This window comes from Pyrgilauda ruficollis, unplaced genomic scaffold, assembly GCF_017590135.1.
Source record: "Pyrgilauda ruficollis isolate IOZ18807 unplaced genomic scaffold, ASM1759013v1 scaffold9, whole genome shotgun sequence".
Lineage (NCBI taxonomy): Eukaryota > Metazoa > Chordata > Aves > Passeriformes > Passeridae > Pyrgilauda > Pyrgilauda ruficollis.
In genome coordinates this window covers 10186395-10207398 of record NW_024531043.1, presented here as the reverse complement: position 1 = coordinate 10207398, position 21004 = coordinate 10186395, and the positions used below count along the sequence as shown (strand labels likewise).

Sequence of the window (21004 nt, the reverse complement as noted above, 5' to 3'; positions counted from 1 at the left end):
AGCAAAAAGAAAAATCCCCTCCAAAAGCACTTTGTGACTCTGCCCTCCCAGGAGGAAAATCCTCAGGCAGTTTTTTGGGAGTCAGAATTTGTTGGAAGTGCAGTCAGAGGGGAAGGTGGGATCTGGTGTGTTGGAGGATTCCTCCTTTTCTTCATCCCTTAAGTGCTGCTGATCCTGAGGTGGGAACATTTGTACAAATTTCCAAGGGCTTTTGATGGATTTAATCTACATTTTCTTGTCTGTGATAAATAAGGGTCTGATTTGAAGCAGAGGGAGGAGGGACAGGTTAAGAAAACACAATTTGAAGACTTAAGGTCAAATGGTTTTGTTTCTATGAGAAAGTTGATTTTTTTACTCTTGGAAAAGTTCTGTTTTACATTTCAAAGTTCAATAACTTTAATGGATTCATTTATGTGTTTGAAAGTAGCATTTGACTTTCTCCTTCCTGTGTTTAGTTTATTTTTCAGTTGAAGCAAGTGCAAGACACCTTGTCTTGATTCTCTGAGGCTTGACTTGGTAATAAATCTACTGATCCTTTATAGCAGACTGTGAATATTGTAAATATCTTGAGCTGGAAGTGTGGGATCAAAGAAGAATTTCTTTGTACAAACACTAAAAATATGTGGGAAAGCTCTGGAGGTTGTTGGGTTTTGGGTTTTTTTAGAATTTTATTTAAATGAAGAAAAATGTCTGAAATCATTTGACCTTTTCAAAATTTTCTGTATAACTGGCTTCTCCTGTGACTTGATTATTTGAAGCTTTTCTATATATATTAAAATTAGGAGAACCTGATTAGTGAAAGAGATTTTGATTGGAAATAGCAACATGTCAAACTTTTGCTGTCATTACTTCTGGATTTTCTTTTGGAAACCTGAGTCTGTCCCCATGTTTAACTCCTGTGTGTTAAAATGTTCTCATTTCTCCTCTCAGTGTTCCCTGTTAGTTCCTTTTGGATCAGTATTACATTGTAAATATTACCCATCCTGTATATAAATGATTTTACTAAACTCAAAAGTTACTTGCTGCTTTTGTTTGGTTCCCAAATCCCTGCAGGAGAGAAGGAAGGAGTGGGAGGGAAGAGCAGGAAGATTCTCCTGCCACCCTGCTTTTCCCTGGAAGTGTCCAGAAGGTGTGGATGCAGCACTTGGGGATGTGGTTAGTGGTGAACACAGTGGTGCTGAGTTAATTTCTGGATTTGATGGTCTTAGAGGGCTTTTCCAGCCTTAGAGATTCCATGATTCCATTATTCTCCCACCCTCAGCCCCCCATCCCACCTCCCTTATCCATAGGAATAAACACTTGAATGAAGATTTGAGATGACAGGCTGGATAAATCCCTAGGAAATCCTGGGCTCTACTTGGCAACATAAGCCAAAATTGCCTTTTTTAAGCCCAGCTTTCCATCAGATGGCAGCAGCACCTGCCCAGTGCTCCCAGTTAACCCCTGAGGGCTGTGGGGTTGGACTGGGCAGTCAGGGAAGGCAGGGATGAGTCCTTCTGTCTTCAGGGACACTGGGAATAACACCCAGATCCTCTGGGCTGATGATCCTTGCAGGTGGTTGAGGTGGGAGCCCTGCTGGAGTGGGGGACACTGGGTGGTGAGAAATGGATCTGCTTTGTTGCTGATGGCCCTGTGCTTTTCCAGGGCCAGGGAGTGCTTCCCTCACCTCTCTGGACACAGAGCCTCAGGGTGGCACTTGGGCCCTTCCTGCTTCTGGAAATGGTTTTGTTATCCTGAGCAGGGCTTGGTGACAGGAACCAGACACACCCTTGGCCCAGGAGCATTTCAGGACACAAGATGGGGCAGTTGTGAGAGCTCGGGCTCCTTCCTTGTAACAGAATTTCCCTCTGCTTGGTGACTTAGGGGAGTTCAGAGTGGGTTGGGTGGTGAGAGACCCTCAGAGCCTCCAGACTGGGAAAGGGACTGAGGGAACAATTTCCTGGAAGCACTTAGAGCAGCCAAGCCAGCTGTGAGTGCCCATGGAATGGCTCTTTCCAGCAAGAAAACTCCCCTCAAACAAACAGTGAGGGGCTGCTGAGCTGTGTGAGGAGCCCTGGGAATGTGTCAGCCCCCACTGCCAGCTCTGATGCTCCATTAGCAATCCAATCATTGTTTCCTGAGTAATCTTCCATCACTTAGGAAGCCTTAATCCCCTTTTAAACAAATTGCACTGGCTCCACAAATGGGGTCAGTTCCAGGAGGGTGTAGGAGGCCCTCAGGGATGAGACTGAGTGTGTTTCATGCCCTGCCAGTGCCAGGGCACGAATCCCATCCTCCCTGTGGAATATTTGCCTTTGAAGTGGGGCTGGACAGAGTCATCCATGTCCAAACTTTGGAGCTAGAGGAGGATTTGAAAGACCAGGTGGAAGAAGATGGCTGAAAACTTTGTTTTTATCCTGTAGAACAGCAAAATTGAATTGTTGCACTCAGTTTCACTCTGTAGGAGAAAATAAGTCATTGACCAAACCTCCAGGGCCCTTGTGTGACTTACCCAGAGTTTACACAGTTATGTTGTGTAAGTTAATTACACAAAGCTGGAGTATTTCCTCTTCTTGTCTAACCTGCTATGAGAAAAATTTGGGTTGGACCGAAAACGTGAAGCTGTTGGAAAATAAAGAGTGTAAAGGTAAAGAGTTGTTGTCAAGACAGCTTAAGGCCTGGTTTATTTCCTACAGAATGGTGGGACCTCAGTAAATAATTCATGTGAACATCTGGAAATGCAAAGAGAGATTCAAAGTCCTGCTCACCTGGTTCATGAGAGATGCTCCACAGGGTCGAAGCAGCTGATTTTTGGGAGTATTGTGGCTGAGCAGGAAGTTGGCAGGAAGAAGGAAAGGGAAATGTGCAAAAATTCCAGGCAGGTTTTGTCCTTTGCAATTCTTCACTCCCTGCAATTGGTTCTTAGGGTGGTGCAAATTCTCATGGTTAGAGTGAATTAAAAGGCAGGGATTGAAAAATACTCATTTTGCTTTTTGTTAATTTGTAAAGGCAATGACTTGGAGAAATAAAACAAAGTAAAACATCCTCTGCTCAACCTCCGTGGAGCTGGACCAGGTCTCTGAGCCTTTCCATGTGGTTTGCTGCACTTCTAGGGATATTTCCAGGAGGAGAAAGTCTGGACTAAAGATTTACCACGCTGAAAGAATCCATCAAATAAATAACTATGTCCACTGAGCTCCTGGGGCTCGGGCCCGAGGGACAGTTCCCTCCCGGTGGCTCTGGAGAAGGAGTTGGAAGGATTCTGCCTCTCTCCCTCCAGGCAGGGCAGCATCAGAGCAGGGTGGAGGAGGAGCCCGCGGTGTCGGGCGGACCGGAGGGGGCTGTGCTGGAGTAGAACTTCTTCTGGGAGCGCAGGAGCGGGGTCTGCGTGTCCACATCCCGCCGGGAGCCGCGCTTCAGGGACAGGAACACGTGCTGGGTCCAGCCGTACACCAGGCAGTTCAGGAGCCCCTGGGAAGCTGCGGTGAGAGCCTGGGAGAGAGCACGGGGAAATCAGGGATCCCTGGAAAACCTCCCCCTCCCAGCAGGATTTTAGCTTCCGTGTGATAGAGAAATTGTGCTGTTATTTTAAGAAATGTTTCATGAATATATAATTAAATATAAATGCTATACAAGTACAGAATATATATTAAATATGTTTGTATATAATAACTATATAATTTAATAAAATGTCTAACTTCTGCCTCAGGCACAGGAAGGAGGTGGACAAGTGAGGAATTATTAAGGAATCACATTAAGAGACTTAGGGACATAGGATCCCCAGAAATTGGTTTTGTTTTCCCTTTCTGGTCCTATTTGCCACAATTTCCATGACCACAGAATCAGTGAGGTTGGAAAAGACCTTTGAGGTCACCAAGTCCAAACATCCACCCAGCACCCTGTTCACCACTAAACTGTTGTGGTGCTGGGATTTTGGGTACTGAGACCTTTTCAAGCCTGCGAAAAACATAAACCACCAAACCAAGATCTTTGCCAAGCAAAAGCACAAATCAGACTTGGGCTCACACAGCAGAGATCCTTGTCCAGCTGCATTCAGCAGGGATGCAGGGCAGGAGACTCAAGGTGAGAAGGAAGGAGGCTGCAGGGGCAGACATTTACCTGCAGGATCAGCAGAGCCATGTAGATTTTGCTGGTTGTTGAAGCAGTCAATTTCAGCATTCCAAGGACGACAGCTGTGGAAAGGGATGGATGAGAGGGTGAAGTTAACCCCACCTCTCTGGGGTTCTACAGGGAGATGCTGTGGGAGGAACTCTCTGCTCACCTGGGGCCCAGCAGCAGAAGAAGGCAACGGGGTAAAAAACCACCCGCTGTTCCACCATCTTAATCATGGCCCACTGCTGATCCCCCAGGAATCCTGTGGAGTTCACAAACCTCTTGTACAGCCCTCGGGCCTGACTCAGGATAACCTGGAAAAGAACAGGCGAATGTTATTGTACAGGCTGTGATCTGCTGCGTTCATCCAGGATGGATCCCAGTCTATCCAACCTCTTCACACAGCACTGAAATCCTGTGGGAGGTGTTGCTTTGCATGTGGCCTTTTCTAAACTGAAGACTCTGAACTGATTTTAGATTTATTAAATTGTTTAGGCTGGAAAAGATCTCTGTGACCATGGAGTCCAACCATTAATCACGTCTTGCTGACCCACGCAGAAGGTGATCTCTTCTGCCAAGCTCCAAGCCTTTGAAATCCTGCTAAATATTCCTGGGATGGGTTGACAGAACACAGGACTCCAGATGGATTTATCTGGTGGCACAGTGATATTTTCCCTCCCCTACCACCCCTTCCAAAAGGGAAGCAGCACCACACAATTATTCCCCTGCCCTATTTACCAAGAACATGGAGTGAGCAGATAGGGGGGAAAGGATTGAAAACTGAGAGCAGGGTTAGATGGGATATTGGGAGCAAATCCTTCCCTGAGAAGCTGTGGCTGCCCCATCCCTGGCAGTGTCCAAGGCCAGGTTGGATGGGGCTTGGAGCAACCTGAGCCTGCCCATGGCAGAGAGTGACACTGGATGAGCTTAAATGTGACTTCCCACCCAAACCATTCCATGATTTCCCGGCCTCTGGAGCCACCCAAGGGCTCCACAAGGACCAGCCTTACCAGGATGGCCACGAAGCTGATGAGGAAGGAGACGAGGAAGACGCCGATGCCGTAGAAATGCATCGCGCGGCAAACGGAGCCGCTCAGGCCCTGCGGCTCGCTGGGGGGCTCGGCCATCTCCGTGTGCATCAGGAGACACCTGGGGACACAGGGGACAGCCTGAGCTCCTGCCCACCCCCGCCAGAGCAGCGCTGGGGCTGTGCCAGAGCAAGGGAGGAAGCTCACCCGTGCTTCTGGCTGAAGTTCTGGTAGCAATTACTGCTGTTGCCCAGGCAAAACACCGGCACCATGAGGAGGAAAGGGATCAGGCTGGGAGGAGAAAGGAGAGCACAGTCATGGGTTATTGCACTGCTCCACTTGGGCACTGCTTGGTTTTTCTCCCATCACTACAGAGGACTTTAAAGTTGTTTTTATTGGCACTGCTCTGGAAAAGTATTTTATCAGCTTTACCAGCGTCGGGGCTTTTAATTTGTGAGGGCTAATCATTGGTAAAGGGAAACCTTCTGGAAAACCACATCTAGTTAATAAAGTTATCATTAACTTGGTTGAAAAAACCCTCTTACTCTGCATTCATGAGGTCACTCTGCTGTTAATGATGAGCTTTACAGCTTTTTTAGTAAAATTTGCTTCAAAACAAGTAGGAAGCAGGGATCAACACACTGCAGTTTGCCAAATCCACACTCTCCCACCAGGGAGAATTAACTCTCACCAAATCCACACCCTGTGCCAGGGAGAATGAAATCTTACCTTGACAAGATCGTTGCTATTCTGCCAACACAACTTGCATAATCTACAACCTGCAAAATCCAAAAATCTTAATTAAATTATTTCTGCACAGCCCCTGGTTCACAGGAATCAGCTTCCAGGGGGCATTTCAGCAGCTGAGGGGGATCTGCCCAGCCTGCTGCTCCTGAACTTCCAGATGGAATATCTGGGATACAAAGTTTACTGTGCACAGCAAATGTCTGGGGAAGCTGTGTAGGGCAGTGGGGCTGATGGGTTTGTTGGGAAGAGCTGCATAAGGAATGTGCCATCTTGCAGGAATAGCTGGGGTATTCCCCAGCCTGGTCATGGCAGCGGTGGTGCCTCCCTTTTTGGGTGGGAGGGAGGAATTAACTGCAAGGAGAGATTTTGGTCACGGGGTGTGTGAAGTATTTGCTCAGCCTGCAATGCAGGGAGGTTTTTCATGAGTGTTGTGTCCTTGTCCCTGGGTTCCCAGCCTTTACACCAGTCCCACACCAGTCCCACTCACCTGGCTCAGAACCCTGAAGAGGTTCTGGTTGTATTTCACCTTGAGGTCCATGTACAGGTGCCAGGTGTAGTTGACAGTGTAGAGAAAAGAGGCCACGTAGAATATCTGAGAAATAAAACCAGCATTTCAGTGCTGGAATAAAAATTCCTGGAGCATGTTTAGTTCCTCCCAAATCCCTTGGAACAGAGGCAGGATGATGAACACCTGCCAAAGGTGAGGATCTGAGCACAGGGGCTGTGCTCACATCCAGCTGGGGAGAGCCAGGTTGGAGAGAGATTCCCACTTTAAACCACACAAAAGCAGCTTCACTTTGGCCTCAGACAGGATAACTAATGACAGCAGAACTGTCTTAGAAATAAAAATCTTTGTGATCTGGCTCATTTTTTTTGGCTCAGAGCCTGGCAATGAGGGTTTCAGAGGCACTTGGACCTTCTCAGTGCTATCTATGTCCATTAGGAAACACAGCACAGATGTGACATTTAGATTTGCTTCTTGCATAATAAGCTCACTACGCAGAGAATTCACGGAAACAGAAAACAATTGGATATTTCAAGAGGAATGTGAGGGCAGATATTCTCTGCCCTCAGCCTGAGTTAATGTCCCAAAATCCCTTTTCTTCCTCCATGGGAAAAAGGAGAAAAGATAGAGCACACTGAGAGTTTCATAGCCTTTGATTCCAGCTTGAGATAAGTCTAATTATCTAAAATTTCCTATAAACCTGCCCAAATGTTAATCAAATTTGTTTCCAAATTCATGCTTACTCCAGGTTGCCTAATCAAGACCATGTACATGCATGTGCTGTGTTTGTCACAGGAAACACAAACTACAGTGGCAAAGAGGAAGGGCTGGACAAGGAAATTTTTTTTTTTTTTCTGTGGCTTTGCTATCCTTTGCCAAAAAGATAAGGAGCACAGGTTTGCCACCCTGGTATCATCCACGGCTGGGAAAGTGGTGACTAAACAAACCTGGCCTCCTTCACTGAGGTTGTGAATGCTCTTGGCTGGCTCAAGAGGCTGAGTCCAAGGGCTGCCACAAACATTGTTGTGACTTTCCAGCTCATTAAATGAGTTTTAATGAGGGGCCGTTGCCCTTTTCCAGCTACTTCCAGAGAAGGCCAAAACAGTCCACAAGGATCATTTTCTTGCACTTCAGGACGCCTGGGAGAGGCTCATGAAATATCAGTGCTGCCTTTTGGAACAGAGACCCAAATGTCACTTGTGAAGGTGCCAGCAGGAAGGGAAGGGAATTCTGCTCTCCTGAGCCCCAGCTTTGGGGCTGGGGACAGTCCTGCAGCACTGCCCATGAGGAGATAAAGCAGAGACACAAGAATCCCTCATTATCCCACTTGTGTGGCTCCCATTGTCCTGCCCAGCATGAGCAGAGCCTGCCAGGACATTATTAGGCCACTGGAACTGAACTGGAAGAACGTGGGGCAGTTGTGCAATTATAACCACAATATCTGTCCTGGACTTTATTACTGCAATGCAGGAGGAGGAGAGAATGGGGGACAGCAAAGGGAGCAGTATTTACATTCGTATCAATCAAAGCTCCGGGGCTGAAAGAGGTAAAATCCAAGAAACAAAGCAATCTCCTCCTTTATGCCACAGTTTGGACACTGGGCAGCTCCATCCACTGCAAATGATGCAAATGACTGCAAATGACTGTGATGACAAATAATGCAAACAGCCTGAATAAAGCAAAATATTGCCCTGCTCCTAAGGCAGTGCCTTGAGACATCACAAGGATTCCAGTGTGAGCCTTCCAAGGGCTGCAAACTCCACTGCTGGGCTGTCCCTGCCTGTCCTCACCTTGGCTCATCTGACACCTTCTGGGTGCTGGTGTGCAGAGAGGCCCCAGGTGTTTGTGAGACACCCAGAAGCACAGTGAGACATTTATTTACTCATTGCATCAGCTTCCAGATCCCTCCTGCTCTGCAGAATCTGCTGGTTCAACCTGTTACTGGCTCCTTCTTACGCACAAGGTGTTCCCACCTCTCAAGGGCACTGCAGGGTGTTGGGTGAGGAGGTCCTGCACTGTCACGTGCCCTGGGGGACAGGTTGCTATGGCAAGGGCTCAGTTTGTTTTAATTTCTCCCAGAGCAAACAGCAGCGACAGCTCTTGCCAGGCACAATCCGGCTCTGCCACCCAGGCAGTCCCTGTGCTGTGGGGACTGGTGGTGGCACACAGGAGAGGAGCCAGGGGACACTGGCTGAGGTCAGGGTGTGACTCTGCACACCCCACCACAAGCCCTGTCCTGGCCCAAGGCCAGCTGGCCCACCCAGCATGAACACAAAGCTCCCACCTTGTCCCATCCTGTGCTGGTGTCCCTGAGAAGCACAGCCACAGGCTGGAAAAGTGAGGGCAGAACAGAGCCAGAAGTGCAAGGGAGCTGAGAAATTATGGGCATATTTTTCATAGCCAAATTATTTCTCCTCTAGCAGTGCAAATTGCCTTCTCCAGGCAATAAAAACATCATACCAGCTGAAAGAAGTGTCCCCCAGGCAAGGGAAACAGCTCAGGAACAGCCTCAGTCCTGCTTGTTCCTTCCACCTTCCAGCTCTGAAAGCCTCTCCCAAGCTCTCGTCATTTTCCCATTTCCCATCACCTTCAAAACATCTTTGATGTTGTTCTGCATCATTCCCAAGTGGCCAAGTTACCCAAACCTCACTGTTTCTCTCAACATGAACATACTGTGGAGCTAGTAGGGACCAGAGATGAGCCTGGAGTGGAACAGCTGCTCTCACCACCCTGTATGTGATGCAACACATCTGTACCCCCAAAAACAGCTGCTGAAACAACCCTGGGCTGCAGGAGCCCATCCCCAGACACACAACAGCCAGAACAATTCCATCCTGCACCTGCAGCTACACCCCTACCCTCTCTGAGGCACATGGAGATCCTTTCCAGCTTTGGATGCTGATGTTCCACGAGGAAATTCAGTTCCCTGTTGTGGGTGCCACCACACTCTCAGGGAGCTGCCTGAGCCCACACATCAAGGCTTCCAAAAGTCTCTTGCTCTTCCCAGCCATATCCTTTAAAAGGAAAATTTATTTGCCCTCTCTGAGGCACATGGAGATCCTTTCCAGCTGCTGTTCCTCAAGACAATTCAGTTCCCTGTTGTGGGTGCCACCACACTCTCAGGGAGCTGCCTGAGCCCACACATCAAGGCTTCCAAAAGCCCCTTGCTCTTCCCAGCCATATCCTTTAAAAGGAAAATTTATTCCAGACATCATCATTTATGAACCCCCAAGCTCAGCTGGACTGTGCAGAGATTTTTGAGAGCTGAGATTTGCAAAGCCTATTGTGGAAATGGGAACTGTGTGAGGCAACAGCAAACTGTCAGGAAAACAGTGCTCACCCACCCTGCTCCAACTGGTCCCCAGCACAAGGATCAGCTGGAAAGCAGCTGAGTCAATGGGACACAGGCTGAGCTTGTGCTGATGGAGAATCCTTGGGAAGAGCAAGAAATGGGATGTTCATGTGAGTTATTTAAGTCTGAGCTCAAGCAAGTCACAGAATGTGTCTGTTCCTGCCCAGGCTGGAGGAAGCACAAAGAGAAGTAGAAAAGCTGCCATGAGAGAGCAGAGATCCATTGGCATGGATCCAACAGGAGAGATCAAGTCCCATCTGCTCACTTCACACAAGCAACCACAAAATCCCACCTTCTCTTCCTCTCACACACCAGAGGAACCTAAACCCCAGTGCCATTATCTCCCTTTTCCACACAAAGCCAAGAGATCTGCTAAAGCCTGTCTAGAAACAGCCCCCATGGCCACGCTCTGATCACAACAAGGTTAATTATGACAAATTACAAGGTTAATTATAGAATGTGGTGCCAAGGCCACTCACCTGTCCCGTGGCCTGCAAGTTGTAGCAGATGAGGTCTTGCTGGGAGGTGGGTGAGCTGTAGAGCAGGGCCCCAGCCAGCCAGCACATGCCCAGCAGCAGATCCGAGAGGCTCAGGTAGAAAAGTGGACGCACCTGGAAAAGGGAAAAGGCTCAGCAGGTGTGAGTGCAGTCACAGCCCTCCCACCCCCAGCTGCAGTTTTACCCTCTTATCAGACATAAAGATATTTAATACAGCATTCCAAAGGTTTTTCTGCAGGTGAGGAAAGTTTTTCAGTAGAAAAACCCCACTGCAAAGTAATTTTGAAAGCCTTAATTGAGGGAAAATGGGGAATAAGTGGCACTTTGTGGAGGGATGACTTTACCCTCAGGGAAGCACTGTGACAACATTTCTGAGACCAGTCAATTCATCTGCAGCAAACCCTGAGAGCTCCAATGAAAAATCTCCTCTACTTTCACAGCCAAGAGAGTTCAAAGAAAAGTTGCCAGATGAAAACTTTTCAGTCTCTGCTCCTGAATGTCATCCTTGTTTTCAGTCCTTTAAAACTCCTACACCAATTATAGCAGAAAGATTAATTGTGCTCAGACATCAGTACCAGGTTATCTGGTGTTATCTGAACACTGTCAACCCCCAGCTCTTCTGGAGAGACAACTCTCCTTGCAGGGAAATTCCACATAGATTTGTGTTCTCAGGAGCAGTTCCAATGCACATTCCCTACTCCAACCACTGCTTCTGCAACAAGACCCAAGAGCAGCATCAAAACTTACAGAAAATATCCCAAATATCCACCATGTTATAATTTTGCAGAACAGGACAGGTTGGCAGGGAGAAGAGACATCATGTTTTAAATAAACTCAATTTTGATAGAAATCAAACTTCCAGTAAACACAAACCCTTCCTCAGGTCTGGAATTACTTGAAACAAACATTTTTCTATGTGTTCCGTGTCATTTCAACTGATGACTAAGGTTGGGTTTATTTTACAAGCTGGATTAATTTCCACTGAGAGCCATTATTGCTGCATCTTGCTGGAAAGGAGTCATGTCTCCTTCAACAACAGTTTCCAGCCATTTCCAGTTTGCACTCACTGGCCAGGACTGTAAACACTGCAGGAAAACATTTGTGCAAAAATTCTGGCCAACATTTTCTTTGTTAGTGGGAGAGCAGAGACTTTGGAAAAGCAACCTAATTACCTACATTCTTAATTAAAGCCTTTGGTACCTCATTTTCAGCACCCAGGAGAGAAAATTGTGGTGTTTTTCTTTCCCTACAGAAAATTATAATGCTAAACACAGCATGGAAATGCTTCAGCAGCTTTGATTTTGTATTTCTTTTCATGGAGCTGAGTTTTTGGTGAGATTTGCCTCAATATTGTCCTGGAAGTAAATGTATGTCCCCCTCCACGTTGTGTTATACTTGTTCCCATGTGCAATGAGAGAGAGCTTAGGAAGACTGATAAGAGTTAAGGTAGATCTGATTGAGCCAGATTTGTCCTTAGAGCATGAAGGAGCACAAGGCACAATGATCTGGAGTTAATTTTAATTTGATTTCATCTCTAAATGCCTTTTTTTAACCAGGCTTTTCCTCACTGGTGCAGAAATGAAGCCCTGGCACGACAGGCTGGGGGCACTGTCCAGTTTGTGATCAAGGCAGGTTAAACCAAACAGATCTAAAATAAGCAAAGAAGGCACTTTTGCAATCAAACAGGTGACCTCTTTCTCCAGTACAAGTGCCCTTGGAGCAAGGCACTGCTGGTGGGTCTGGGAGCTGTTTTGGCAGAGACCTGGATAAAGAAGTAGGTGACACAGGGGCACGTGTGGCTCTGGCTTGAAAAAGGGGAAAGAAAATAACCACTGGTATTTATAAAATAGAGGAAGGGACTCCAAAGATGTAATGATTTACATCCTGGCAGCTCCAGCTGCAGCACACACGGGGATTTGGCTCGGTGGCCATGGCCCAGGCACATGCTGAGCTGAAGGTTCTTCCTCAAACCTGCTGAGCTGAGGTTTCTTCCTCAAACCTGTTGAGCTGAGAGTTCTTCCTCAAATGTGTTGAGCTGAGGGTTCTTCCTTGCTTGCCCATCACCTCTTCTGAATGACTTTCCTCAGACTGAAGGGTTTTGTTGACCCCATAGAGACAGAAAGCAAGCTCCAAGAATGCAGTATTTGATTTCTGAGGTTGAGGGCAGGAAGGGAAGTGTTTCTAAGATCCTTCTCCTCCCAGCCTAAAGAGCTGTTTATTTTTAAATGTTCTGCTGTGGGTCCTCATGACTCAGGGAATAAGCTGTTTGTGGCAAGCTTTGATATGGATCTCTTCCAGCCCTTTTGTTTACAAACTTCCACTTCAGACCCGAGACATGAGGACAAGAAGATGGGGAAGTTAATGGAGATTTTGTCACTTTTGAAACCCAGCACCAGATCTCCCCTGGCAGCAGAAGAGCCTGGAAGGCTGATGCAAACCAGTCCCTCCAGCTGGCATCCAGCCCTCCTATCCGCATTTGCAGAAATAATCTGAGCAGAAACATCTGGACCCTCTGGAGCAGGAAGGGCCCATTGTTGACCTGGAGCCATGTGTGGCTCATGAGCAGCTCCCAGGCCACAGCTCCATCACATGACTGAGAGCAGAAGGGCTCCTGAGCAACCAGGCCATGGAAACCAACAGGATGAGGCTGCTGAGTCACAGCAGGACACTGCCAACCCCTGCTCCACATCATTCCAGAGAGGACCCCAGAAGGAATCACATCTGGATCTTTCCAGGTGCAAATGTAGTAGAAAGAGACTTTGATGTGTACCTTGAGCAGCACAATCTCAAGCAGATTTTCCATCTCAGCACTAAGGTGAAATCCCAGCTTTTGTTCCTCCCTGGGGATGCATGGAGATCTCCACAGTTCATTCTGGATGTGCTGGGCAGAGCGTTTCCAGCAGGCTGGCTGGGAGCAAGGTCCTCCCTGCTGTAAATGGGACAGCTTTGCCCTGCAAATATGGACTCATGCTCTCCTTCCCACCATGTCATCCAGCAGTGTGTCAATGGCCTGCATTCCTTGCTTCTCCAGGGATAGCTCCATGAATTCCCTGAAAGTCCCATTCTCTGGGCTGCAGATCAAACCCATGATGTACAAAGAACATGAAGATGAAGGAAGGACAAATACAGCTGCTGCCAGCTCCACTGACTTTCTGTGTGTTCCACAGGCCAGGCTGAGCCTGCAAACCCTGGACAGCAAATCCCTACTTCACAGGGATCAGCTTGGCTCACTGCCCCCAGGAAGTCCTGGACAGAGGGACTGTGTGTGGACACCCAAGCCTGGCAGGATGGGTTGGAGGGCTGTGGGGTCAGTTTTAGTAGCACACCTGCCCAGAGAAACACTTCGGAGACAGCCAAAAGCATTTCTGCAGGGGCAGCTCCAATTTGCACTCCAGCACCTTTGCTCGGAGACAGCCAAAACCCAACACTTATAAAAGCATTTCTGCAGGGGCAGCTCCAATTTGCACTCCAGCACCTTTGTGCACAACTCTTCAGCCCTCCAGGAGTTTTGCCCCACTGAGGAGGGCACACTAAGAAATCCCTGCTCCCAGGAATGACTGGAGGACTTTCCTGGAGCAGCAGAAAGCATGGGACTAAGGAACCTGCTTCTCCCTGCAGAAGCACAGGTTCAAGGTCAGTCCTTTCACCTCCTACCAAGACAAAGAGCCCATTTTTTAGCAAGCCCTTTGCCTCCCAGCTATTAAACAAGGTTTAACCACATTACCCAAAGACCTGCAGCTGCTCCTAGGAGAGAGTCAGTGCTACAGGTGTGACCAACCTGCAGGGACTAACACCATGGCTTAGGGAGGGAGAAGGAAGCTCAGACCTTACCTCAGGGGACCGCACTGCGTTTTGGAAGACGGCGTAGGCAATAATTGAGCTGGAACCTACAACGCTGAGAAAACAAAGCACAGGTTGGAAAGGGAGCGTGTCTGCCTCGCTGGGAGACGCGAGTTCTCTTTTTTTGCTTTTCTGGGTAAAATCATCTTTGCGACAGTAACTCTATGGGCAGCGTGTCGTACCTGAGCATGGCCATGGTGAACTGGATCCACTGGAGCGCAGAGTAGACCTGGGGAGAAGGACGGGAGGGAGCTCAGGTGACACGGCCCCAGGCACGGCAGGAGAGCCCGGGGACCGCGGGGAGGAGCGGGCAGCACGGACCGGGGACCGGGAGCCCGGGGAGGAACGACAAGGACCGGGGATCGGGATAGGAGCGGGCAGCGCGGACCGGGCACAGGGACCAGGAGCCGCGGAGTCCCGGGGAGGGGCAGCACGGACCGGGGACTGGGGACAGCGGGGTCCCGAAGAGGAATAAGCAGGACGGACTGGGGACAATGACCGGGGGAGGATCGTGCAACGCTGCCGGCGCCGCCGGGCACGGAGCGGGGCGCAGGGCTGGGGAAGGACCGTGAGGGGATGGATGAGGAGAGACGCGCACGGCGAGGTCCCGGGGAGGGGGCAGCCGCTGTCCCTAAGGGGTCCCGGTGCCGGCGGGGCTCGCTCACCTCCTGCCAGCCCCCATCCAGCCGGTCCGCCTCCGCCGGCAGGGCCATTGGTACCGCCACCGCCGCCGCACCGCTCCGGGGCTGCGGACACCGCCCGCGCTCCGCCCCGGGGCCGCACCGCGCCCGGCCCCCGCCGGCGGGGCCGGCTGCGGGGAGCGCCCGCTGGCAGAGTGGGGCTGAGGGGACAGGAGTCCTGGGCAAACAGCAGGATTAGAGTCCCGGGCACCGGCGTCCCGCGCATCCCTCCGGGGGCAGAACCGGCCGAGCCCCGGTGGGCGGGCTCGCTCCGGTCACCGCCGCCCCGGGCTCCCCTCACGGAGCCGCCCTGAGGCGACCCCGCGGAGCCTCGGCCCCGCCCCTCCGTGACGTCACCAGCACCCGGGGGCGGGAAGCGGCGGCGGTTCTGAGGGGGCGCGCGGGGGCTGCTCCCCTCAGAGAGCCCGGGGGCTATTCCTCTCAGAGCCCGGGTACCATCCCTTGAGTCCCGTGGGCTGCTACCCTCGAAAAAGCCGGGCACGGCTCCTTCAGAACACCGGGCGCTGCTCCCCTCAGAGAGCCTGGCACGGTTCCTTCAGAGTCCCGGGGACTGCTACCCTCGAAGAACCCGGGCAGGGCTCCTTCAGAGTCCGGGGGCTGCTCCCCTCAGAGAGCCCGGGCACGGTTCCCCTCAGAGAGCCCGGCGACTGCTCCCTTCACAGATCCAGGGGGGCACGGACACCTCAAGTGCCGATCCTGTCAGGGGCTGCTCCCTTCAGAGTCCCGGGGAATAGTTCCCTCACTGCTTCGAGAACGGCTCCCTTCAGGATTTCCTCAGGGTCTCCGGGGCTGAATATCTCCACACAGCCCTCCCAAGGACTGCCCACCCTGCCGGGGTCTTTCCTCTGCCGCTCCTGAGGGGACAGCGCTGGGCCGAGGGACACCCTCGGCTCCCCTCACCTCGCTTCAGCAGTCACAGCCTCCCCTCTGATCATGAAATTGGCAGTAGTTTCTCTATAGTGGTTAAAGAAGCAGCTCTGAAGTGGATTTTTTTTTTTTTATTATAGCATTATTAATACATTTTATCTCGCAGCAACATCTGCTCCTTGTACCCACCCCAAGATTCAAAAGGCAGCAAAGCTCCCACAGGAATCAGTTTTGTTTAAAGCATACTCTTAAGGTAAAACTCACAGGTGTTTCTCTTTCCAACTACTGTCAGCCTGACCAGGACTTCAGCATCTTCCAGAGGCATCCAAATTCCACAGAGCGTGAACTGCACAGTTCTGAGGACTGACCTGATCCTTGGACCAGGCACCTCCCTTTAAATAACACAGATGAGGCTTCTAAGGACACAAATGCTTCTGCTTCCTCTTACAAGACCTTATTTTCAAATATTCAGAACTACCAAACACTGATGAGGCTTTAGTTTGAGAGTGTCAATTGTTTCTGGAGGCTAGAAAAACATTTTGTTCATGAAGCTTGGACAGGTAGAACACCTCTTCAGCTGTAAGAAAATTATCTAAATTTACCTCTGAAAACCCGATTTTTTGCACAAACTGGTGAGACTGAGTGTAATAGCACCTCAAGGAGACTCTGCCCTTGCTCAGAACTCACTTCACTCACTGTGCCAAGGTATCGCAAAGGATTTCAGGAGAATATTTGATGAAATGGCTGCTCTGGACAGAAAATGAGGGGCAAGCTGTGAACTGTCTTCACTGCCAGCATTTGGCTGCTACCCAAAGCAAACAGGGACAGAAGCCATGGAAGGAGAAGCCAGAAAAAGGAAGCTCTGAGTCTCTTAGTCAACAACAGGTAAGAACAAGACTTGGAGCCAAAGTGGGACAACACAAGGTGTGTGAGGGGTAGATTAACAAGCATAAAACCCAAGGATATTACAGACAGGGAAAGGTGGGGAAGCAGAGGGCACCCAATCTGTACCTTTTCCAGCATGTAAAATGGAATGAGAGACTGAATTTTGTTATTTGTTAGCCAGGGAACAGCTGTAAAAAACACCAGGAATGAGCTTCCGGCCAATCTAGAGCTTTTTTTTTTTTTGTTGTTGTCTGCTTTAACACTGTAATTGGATAGCATTACACAATACTTGCTGTGTCTTGCTCTTAGGTGATTTTTCCAACATTTACAATACTGTGTTTTTAAGGAATGTCTTCCTCTTGATCTTCTAAACTGAGAATCCCAGAAGGAGATGTGCTGCCCTCTTGAAGTCAGCGGGAAGTTTGCTTGCATTAAGGAGAACTGGTTAGGACTCTTGACAATGTTTCACAGCTTGTAGAGAGTTCTCCAACACATCAGAGCTCATCTTTTTCACTACTCTTCTTCCGGAAAGAAGTGAGGATGTTGAGGCTTTTCTGGAGCTCCTCCTTCTTTCCATCACTCATCTTGTTCTTCTCGATCAGCTTTGTGATTCGGACGACTTCGTTAGCAGCAAACTCCTCTCCCTGCTCCAGGATCTTGCTCATAATTTTCAAGTATTGCTCTGCTGACTTCTTCTCGGTTTCTTTTGCTTTTCCTAAATTCTCCTGCCCCTTTTTCAGGAGGGCCTGGCGATCAGATTTCTCTGTGGTGCTCATAAATTTGCTGGCCAGCACATCATACTCCTTCAGGCAGCCTGGCATCCCCAGGTAGATGCCATTACTCTTCAGCCAGCGCTGAATAGCCCCAGCCTTGATCTCACCACTATAAAGTAAAGGATTTTTAAAGTCACCATCCTGGAACAAGTAAAAAACAGGGAACTTTTCCTTGTCCAGCTTGTACTTCTCTCCCAGCTCAGTGTTCAGTTTATCACCGTAATCTGTCAAGGGACAACGAAACACAGAAAAGCACAGTTAATCAAAAATTAAATTAGGATTCCCTCCCACACAAATACTTGTAGGCAGAGCTTCAACATGTCCTAATAACCTGTCTGCCAGGAAATCACAGAGTCATGGAAATATCCTGAGCTGGAAGGGACCCACAAGGATCGAGTCCAGCTTCCAGCCCTGCTCAGGACACCCCAAAATCCCACCCTGTGCCTGAGAGCACTGCCCAAATACTCCCTGAGCTCTGGCAGCCTCGGGGCCCTGACCATTCTGTGGAGAGCCTGTTCCAAGGAAATGCCACACACTGAAATAAAAACACCTCATAAAATCATTTGTGCAAGGCAAACATTCAGTGGCTTTTCCAAAGCAAAAGACTTTAATGGTGTTTTGCTGTGACTGTGAGAGTGTAAGACATTGGCAGGACCTTTTGTATAAACTCTGTCCTCTTTATGGGAAATCAATACCCTTTTTCCTCTTATTTTCCTCTATCCACTGATTTTACAGTTAAATAAGAGTTTTTCCTGTCTATGTGCAGAGAATGATTTGGTTCTGACAGCATGCCAAGCTACAAGACGTTTAGTCATCTTACATAAATTATATTTATTCTTGAGGACAGAAAACAAAGCCATTTCAAATATGCTACTCGGAGAATTCCACATATGTTTAGAAATATCAGAGTGGGTAAAACTTCACAGTTTGATAATGAAGCCTAAATTCTTAATTCAACCTACAAAGCCAGAGCATGTCAGGTGACAGTGATCTATTTTTCACTCTTTTTCTCTTAAATCCAGTCACAGTCACATCAAGTTAGAGCAGCCACAGTGCAACAACCCCTTGCTGTGCTGCCCCAGGGCTTGCTGCATGGAATTAATCACACTAAATATTCTTTGTGGATTTTGAATATTTTGTGAATATTCTTCCAGGATTGTGGCTAAAACACCATTCTTGTGAGGTCTGTTCCCTGCGTGTGGGACAAAAAGGTTTCTCTCAGCAAAGAAGAGGGGAAAAAAAGGCAAGAATTGCTGAGGATGAGGAGGTGGCAGCAGTTCAGCAGCGTGGGCTGACTCTTCATTACCCAGCCCAGATGGATAAGAAGCTCTCCCACGCACAGCCAGGCTCAGCCAGGGCAGGAGCTCCACTCTCACATCCATCCCTCCCCCAGAATTGCCTCAGAACCTGCAGAAATCACACCGAAATGTATCCCCTCCTCACCAGCCCACACTGTTTGCATGTACTCAGAGTTCCTCACCTGATATTCCCACTTCAGCCACCAGCAGATCCTCACTGGAGCCTGAGCTCTCCGCCAGCTTTTTAAACTCATCTTGTTTCTCACCATAGGGATATTGTGTGTCAAACTTCACAAGGACAAACTTATGCTTTGGAATAACCTAAAATAAGAAGTAAAAGGGGAAAAGACATGACAAAACTTGATCATTTCAAGTCTGAGCAATCTACAAGTCACCAAAAGTTGTTTTTGATTGTCCTTTTTTTCCTGTGCAATGGGGAGATGCAGAGCAGAATGGAAATTTTATATAATTATGGCCTTTCAGAAATGACTCACTGTCGTGTGGAGGAAAGACTGAGCTTTGGCTGTCTGAATTCCTGATAAAGATAGTACGTGGTAGGTTTGGGGAATCTGATAACGCCTTTAATTATAAGATTTGCTTATTGTAAATCTGACTGGCACTTGGGAAGAAAATCAGCTAAAGCATTTTCCAGTGGGACATGAAGAGGAGAGAGGCCAAAGGTACTGTCATTCTGAAGTGTCCCAGCATGAGAGCTGCACTCTTGGCTAGGAGGAGGCACAGGGAGGCAGTGCAGATGCTGGAGGTGTTGTACTGGTACATGAAATGGAGAATTCACATTCAATTGATTCCTTTTCACTTCAACCTTGCTCTGCTCAGATGATGCCTTTTCCAATTAGTCTGGCAATGGACTCTCTCACCCCTTGAGGGATGTTCCCCTTCCTGCAGTAGAAGACCTTGCAAAATCTTTTTGTTCTACCGAACAGGTTGAGGTTGCACCACAGCTCCCCACCTACACAGCGCTCTGCCAGCCCTGCTCGGGCTCTGCACAACATCTGTATGCACAGGCGGCTGCAGGCTCCGTCCTGGCCTGCCGAGCGGTCAGTGTCCCGGTGGGGAGCGCACAAGGCCCTGGGAAGATTCCTTCCTTACAAAGTGATTTAGTGAAGGGAAAAAAAAAAGGTGAAAAAAAAAAAAAAAAAGCCTGTTGCTGTTTGATGAACAAGTGAAACCACCCAAGCAGCGCGCGTCCACGGCGCCGGCTCTATCCCTGCACGGTCCTGCCTTCCCTCAGCGGCACAGGCAGCCCAGCCCCGGCCGAGGAGCCGCGGCTGCGGCCGCACCTCCCCGCGCCGGTACCGCCGGTACCGCCGGGCCGGACCCCGCGGCTCGGCTCCACTTGGACCGTGCCGATTGGCTGCCGGCCGCGGCCGCCGCGCTCCCATTGGCTAACTGCTGCGGCCGCCGCGCTCCCATTGGCTGCGGCGCGGCCGCTCCGCCGGCACCGAGCGCTCCCCGCGCCGGTGGCGGCGGCAGCGACCCGGTGCCCGCGGCCCCGCCGCGCCCCCCGCGCCCCGGCCCCCGGGGCTGTCGCCGGCTGCGGAGCACGAGGCCCGGTGCGGCCCCACGCCCGCCCCCCGAGCGCTTCGGCAGGCCCGCCAGCGCCGTACCTTGTAGAAGGTGATGGTGTCGAGCGGCACGGAGCCCTTGGTGTGCAGCGTGCTGCCGCCGGGCAGCACCAGGCCGAGCAGGCAGAGCAGCACCGAGCCGGCGGCAGCCGCCGCAGCCATGGCGGAGCGCGGAGGGAGCGGAGCTGCGGAGCCACGTGACGGCGCGACGGCCGCCGCCGGGGGCTCGCCTCGCCCCGCCCCGCTGCCCGGGGCCACCGGGGGAGCGGCAGCGCTCGGGGGCGGGCGGGGGCTCCCACGCCGTGCGGGGACCGGGTAGCGCGCACGGGAGCTCCGTGCCCCCCGGGACAGCACCGCGGCTGGTGCCGGTGAAACAAGGACAAGGGAGCGGCTGCCAGCAGCAATTCCAGAGCAGCTGAAGACAGCGAAAGGGCAGGAGGGAGGATCGGGCTGCGCAGGGCAGCAGGGATGGAGTGTACGTTTGGTCCAGGTGGGCACTGCCACAGCCCTCTCAAGCAGAGGTTTTTGTGCTGCCAGGGGAGATTTCATGCACTGCCAGCCCGCACTTGCACACAACGTGTCCTTATCGTGGAAAGACTGGATTAAAAGCAAGCAAGCACTGCAGAAAGACAGACTGACAGCTCATCAAGTAAAAGCACTGATCCATCCACACTCCCTCCCCCAGCAGACATAATTCTGCACCTAATCCCCAGCTGGAAAACAATGAGCATATTCCCTCTTTTTTCATCCTTCCTCTTTACAGGATCTGCTTGTCCTGCAACAGCATAATCTGACTTCACCACGGAGCTTACAAAGACAGTGCAGACAAGCAC

At 50.1% G+C, this 21004-nt stretch overlaps 2 protein-coding genes across 2 annotated transcripts; both read right to left on the bottom strand.

The window, feature by feature from the left end:
• Nucleotides 1-154: 154 nt before the first annotated feature.
• On the bottom strand, nt 155-15032 carry TMEM116 (transmembrane protein 116). Its single transcript, XM_041488401.1, has 11 exons — nt 14727-15032; nt 14244-14290; nt 14053-14116; nt 10204-10335; nt 6355-6459; nt 5850-5899; nt 5328-5411; nt 5103-5241; nt 4262-4406; nt 4099-4172; nt 155-3471 (listed from the first exon to the last, which is right to left on the bottom strand). Exons 1-11 carry the CDS (start codon nt 14772-14774, stop codon nt 3271-3273), a joined length of 1089 nt encoding a protein of 362 aa, XP_041344335.1. The 5' UTR covers nt 14775-15032; the 3' UTR covers nt 155-3270.
• An 826-nt stretch (nt 15033-15858) lies between these two features.
• ERP29 (endoplasmic reticulum protein 29) lies at nt 15859-20403 on the bottom strand. Its single transcript, XM_041488925.1, has 3 exons — nt 20214-20403; nt 18768-18906; nt 15859-17511 (listed from the first exon to the last, which is right to left on the bottom strand). The coding sequence occupies exons 1-3, from the start codon at nt 20331-20333 to the stop codon at nt 17009-17011; spliced, it is 762 nt and encodes a 253-aa protein (XP_041344859.1). The 5' UTR covers nt 20334-20403; the 3' UTR covers nt 15859-17008.
• Nucleotides 20404-21004: the final 601 nt, after the last annotated feature.

What these genes read in the sequence shown, in the direction of transcription:
- TMEM116 (XM_041488401.1), bottom strand. Translation starts at nt 14,774, where the DNA reads ATGGCCCTGCCGGCGGAGGCGGACCGGCTGGATGGGGGCTGGCAGGAG. An exon ending in ACGCAGTGCGGTCCCCTGAG is followed by an intron (nt 10,336 to 14,052) that starts GTAAGGTCTGAG and finishes TCCCTTTTCCAG; the next exon opens with GTGCGTCCACTTTTCTACCT. An exon ending in TCAGCTTCGTGGCCATCCTG is followed by an intron (nt 4,407 to 5,102) that starts GTAAGGCTGGTC and finishes GTTCTTTTCCAG; the next exon opens with GTTATCCTGAGTCAGGCCCG.
- ERP29 (XM_041488925.1), bottom strand. Translation starts at nt 20,333, where the DNA reads ATGGCTGCGGCGGCTGCCGCCGGCTCGGTGCTGCTCTGCCTGCTCGGC. An exon ending in ACACCATCACCTTCTACAAG is followed by an intron (nt 18,907 to 20,213) that starts GTACGGCGCTGG and finishes TTCTTATTTTAG; the next exon opens with GTTATTCCAAAGCATAAGTT. An exon ending in GGCTGAAGTGGGAATATCAG is followed by an intron (nt 17,512 to 18,767) that starts GTGAGGAACTCT and finishes GTCCCTTGACAG; the next exon opens with ATTACGGTGATAAACTGAAC.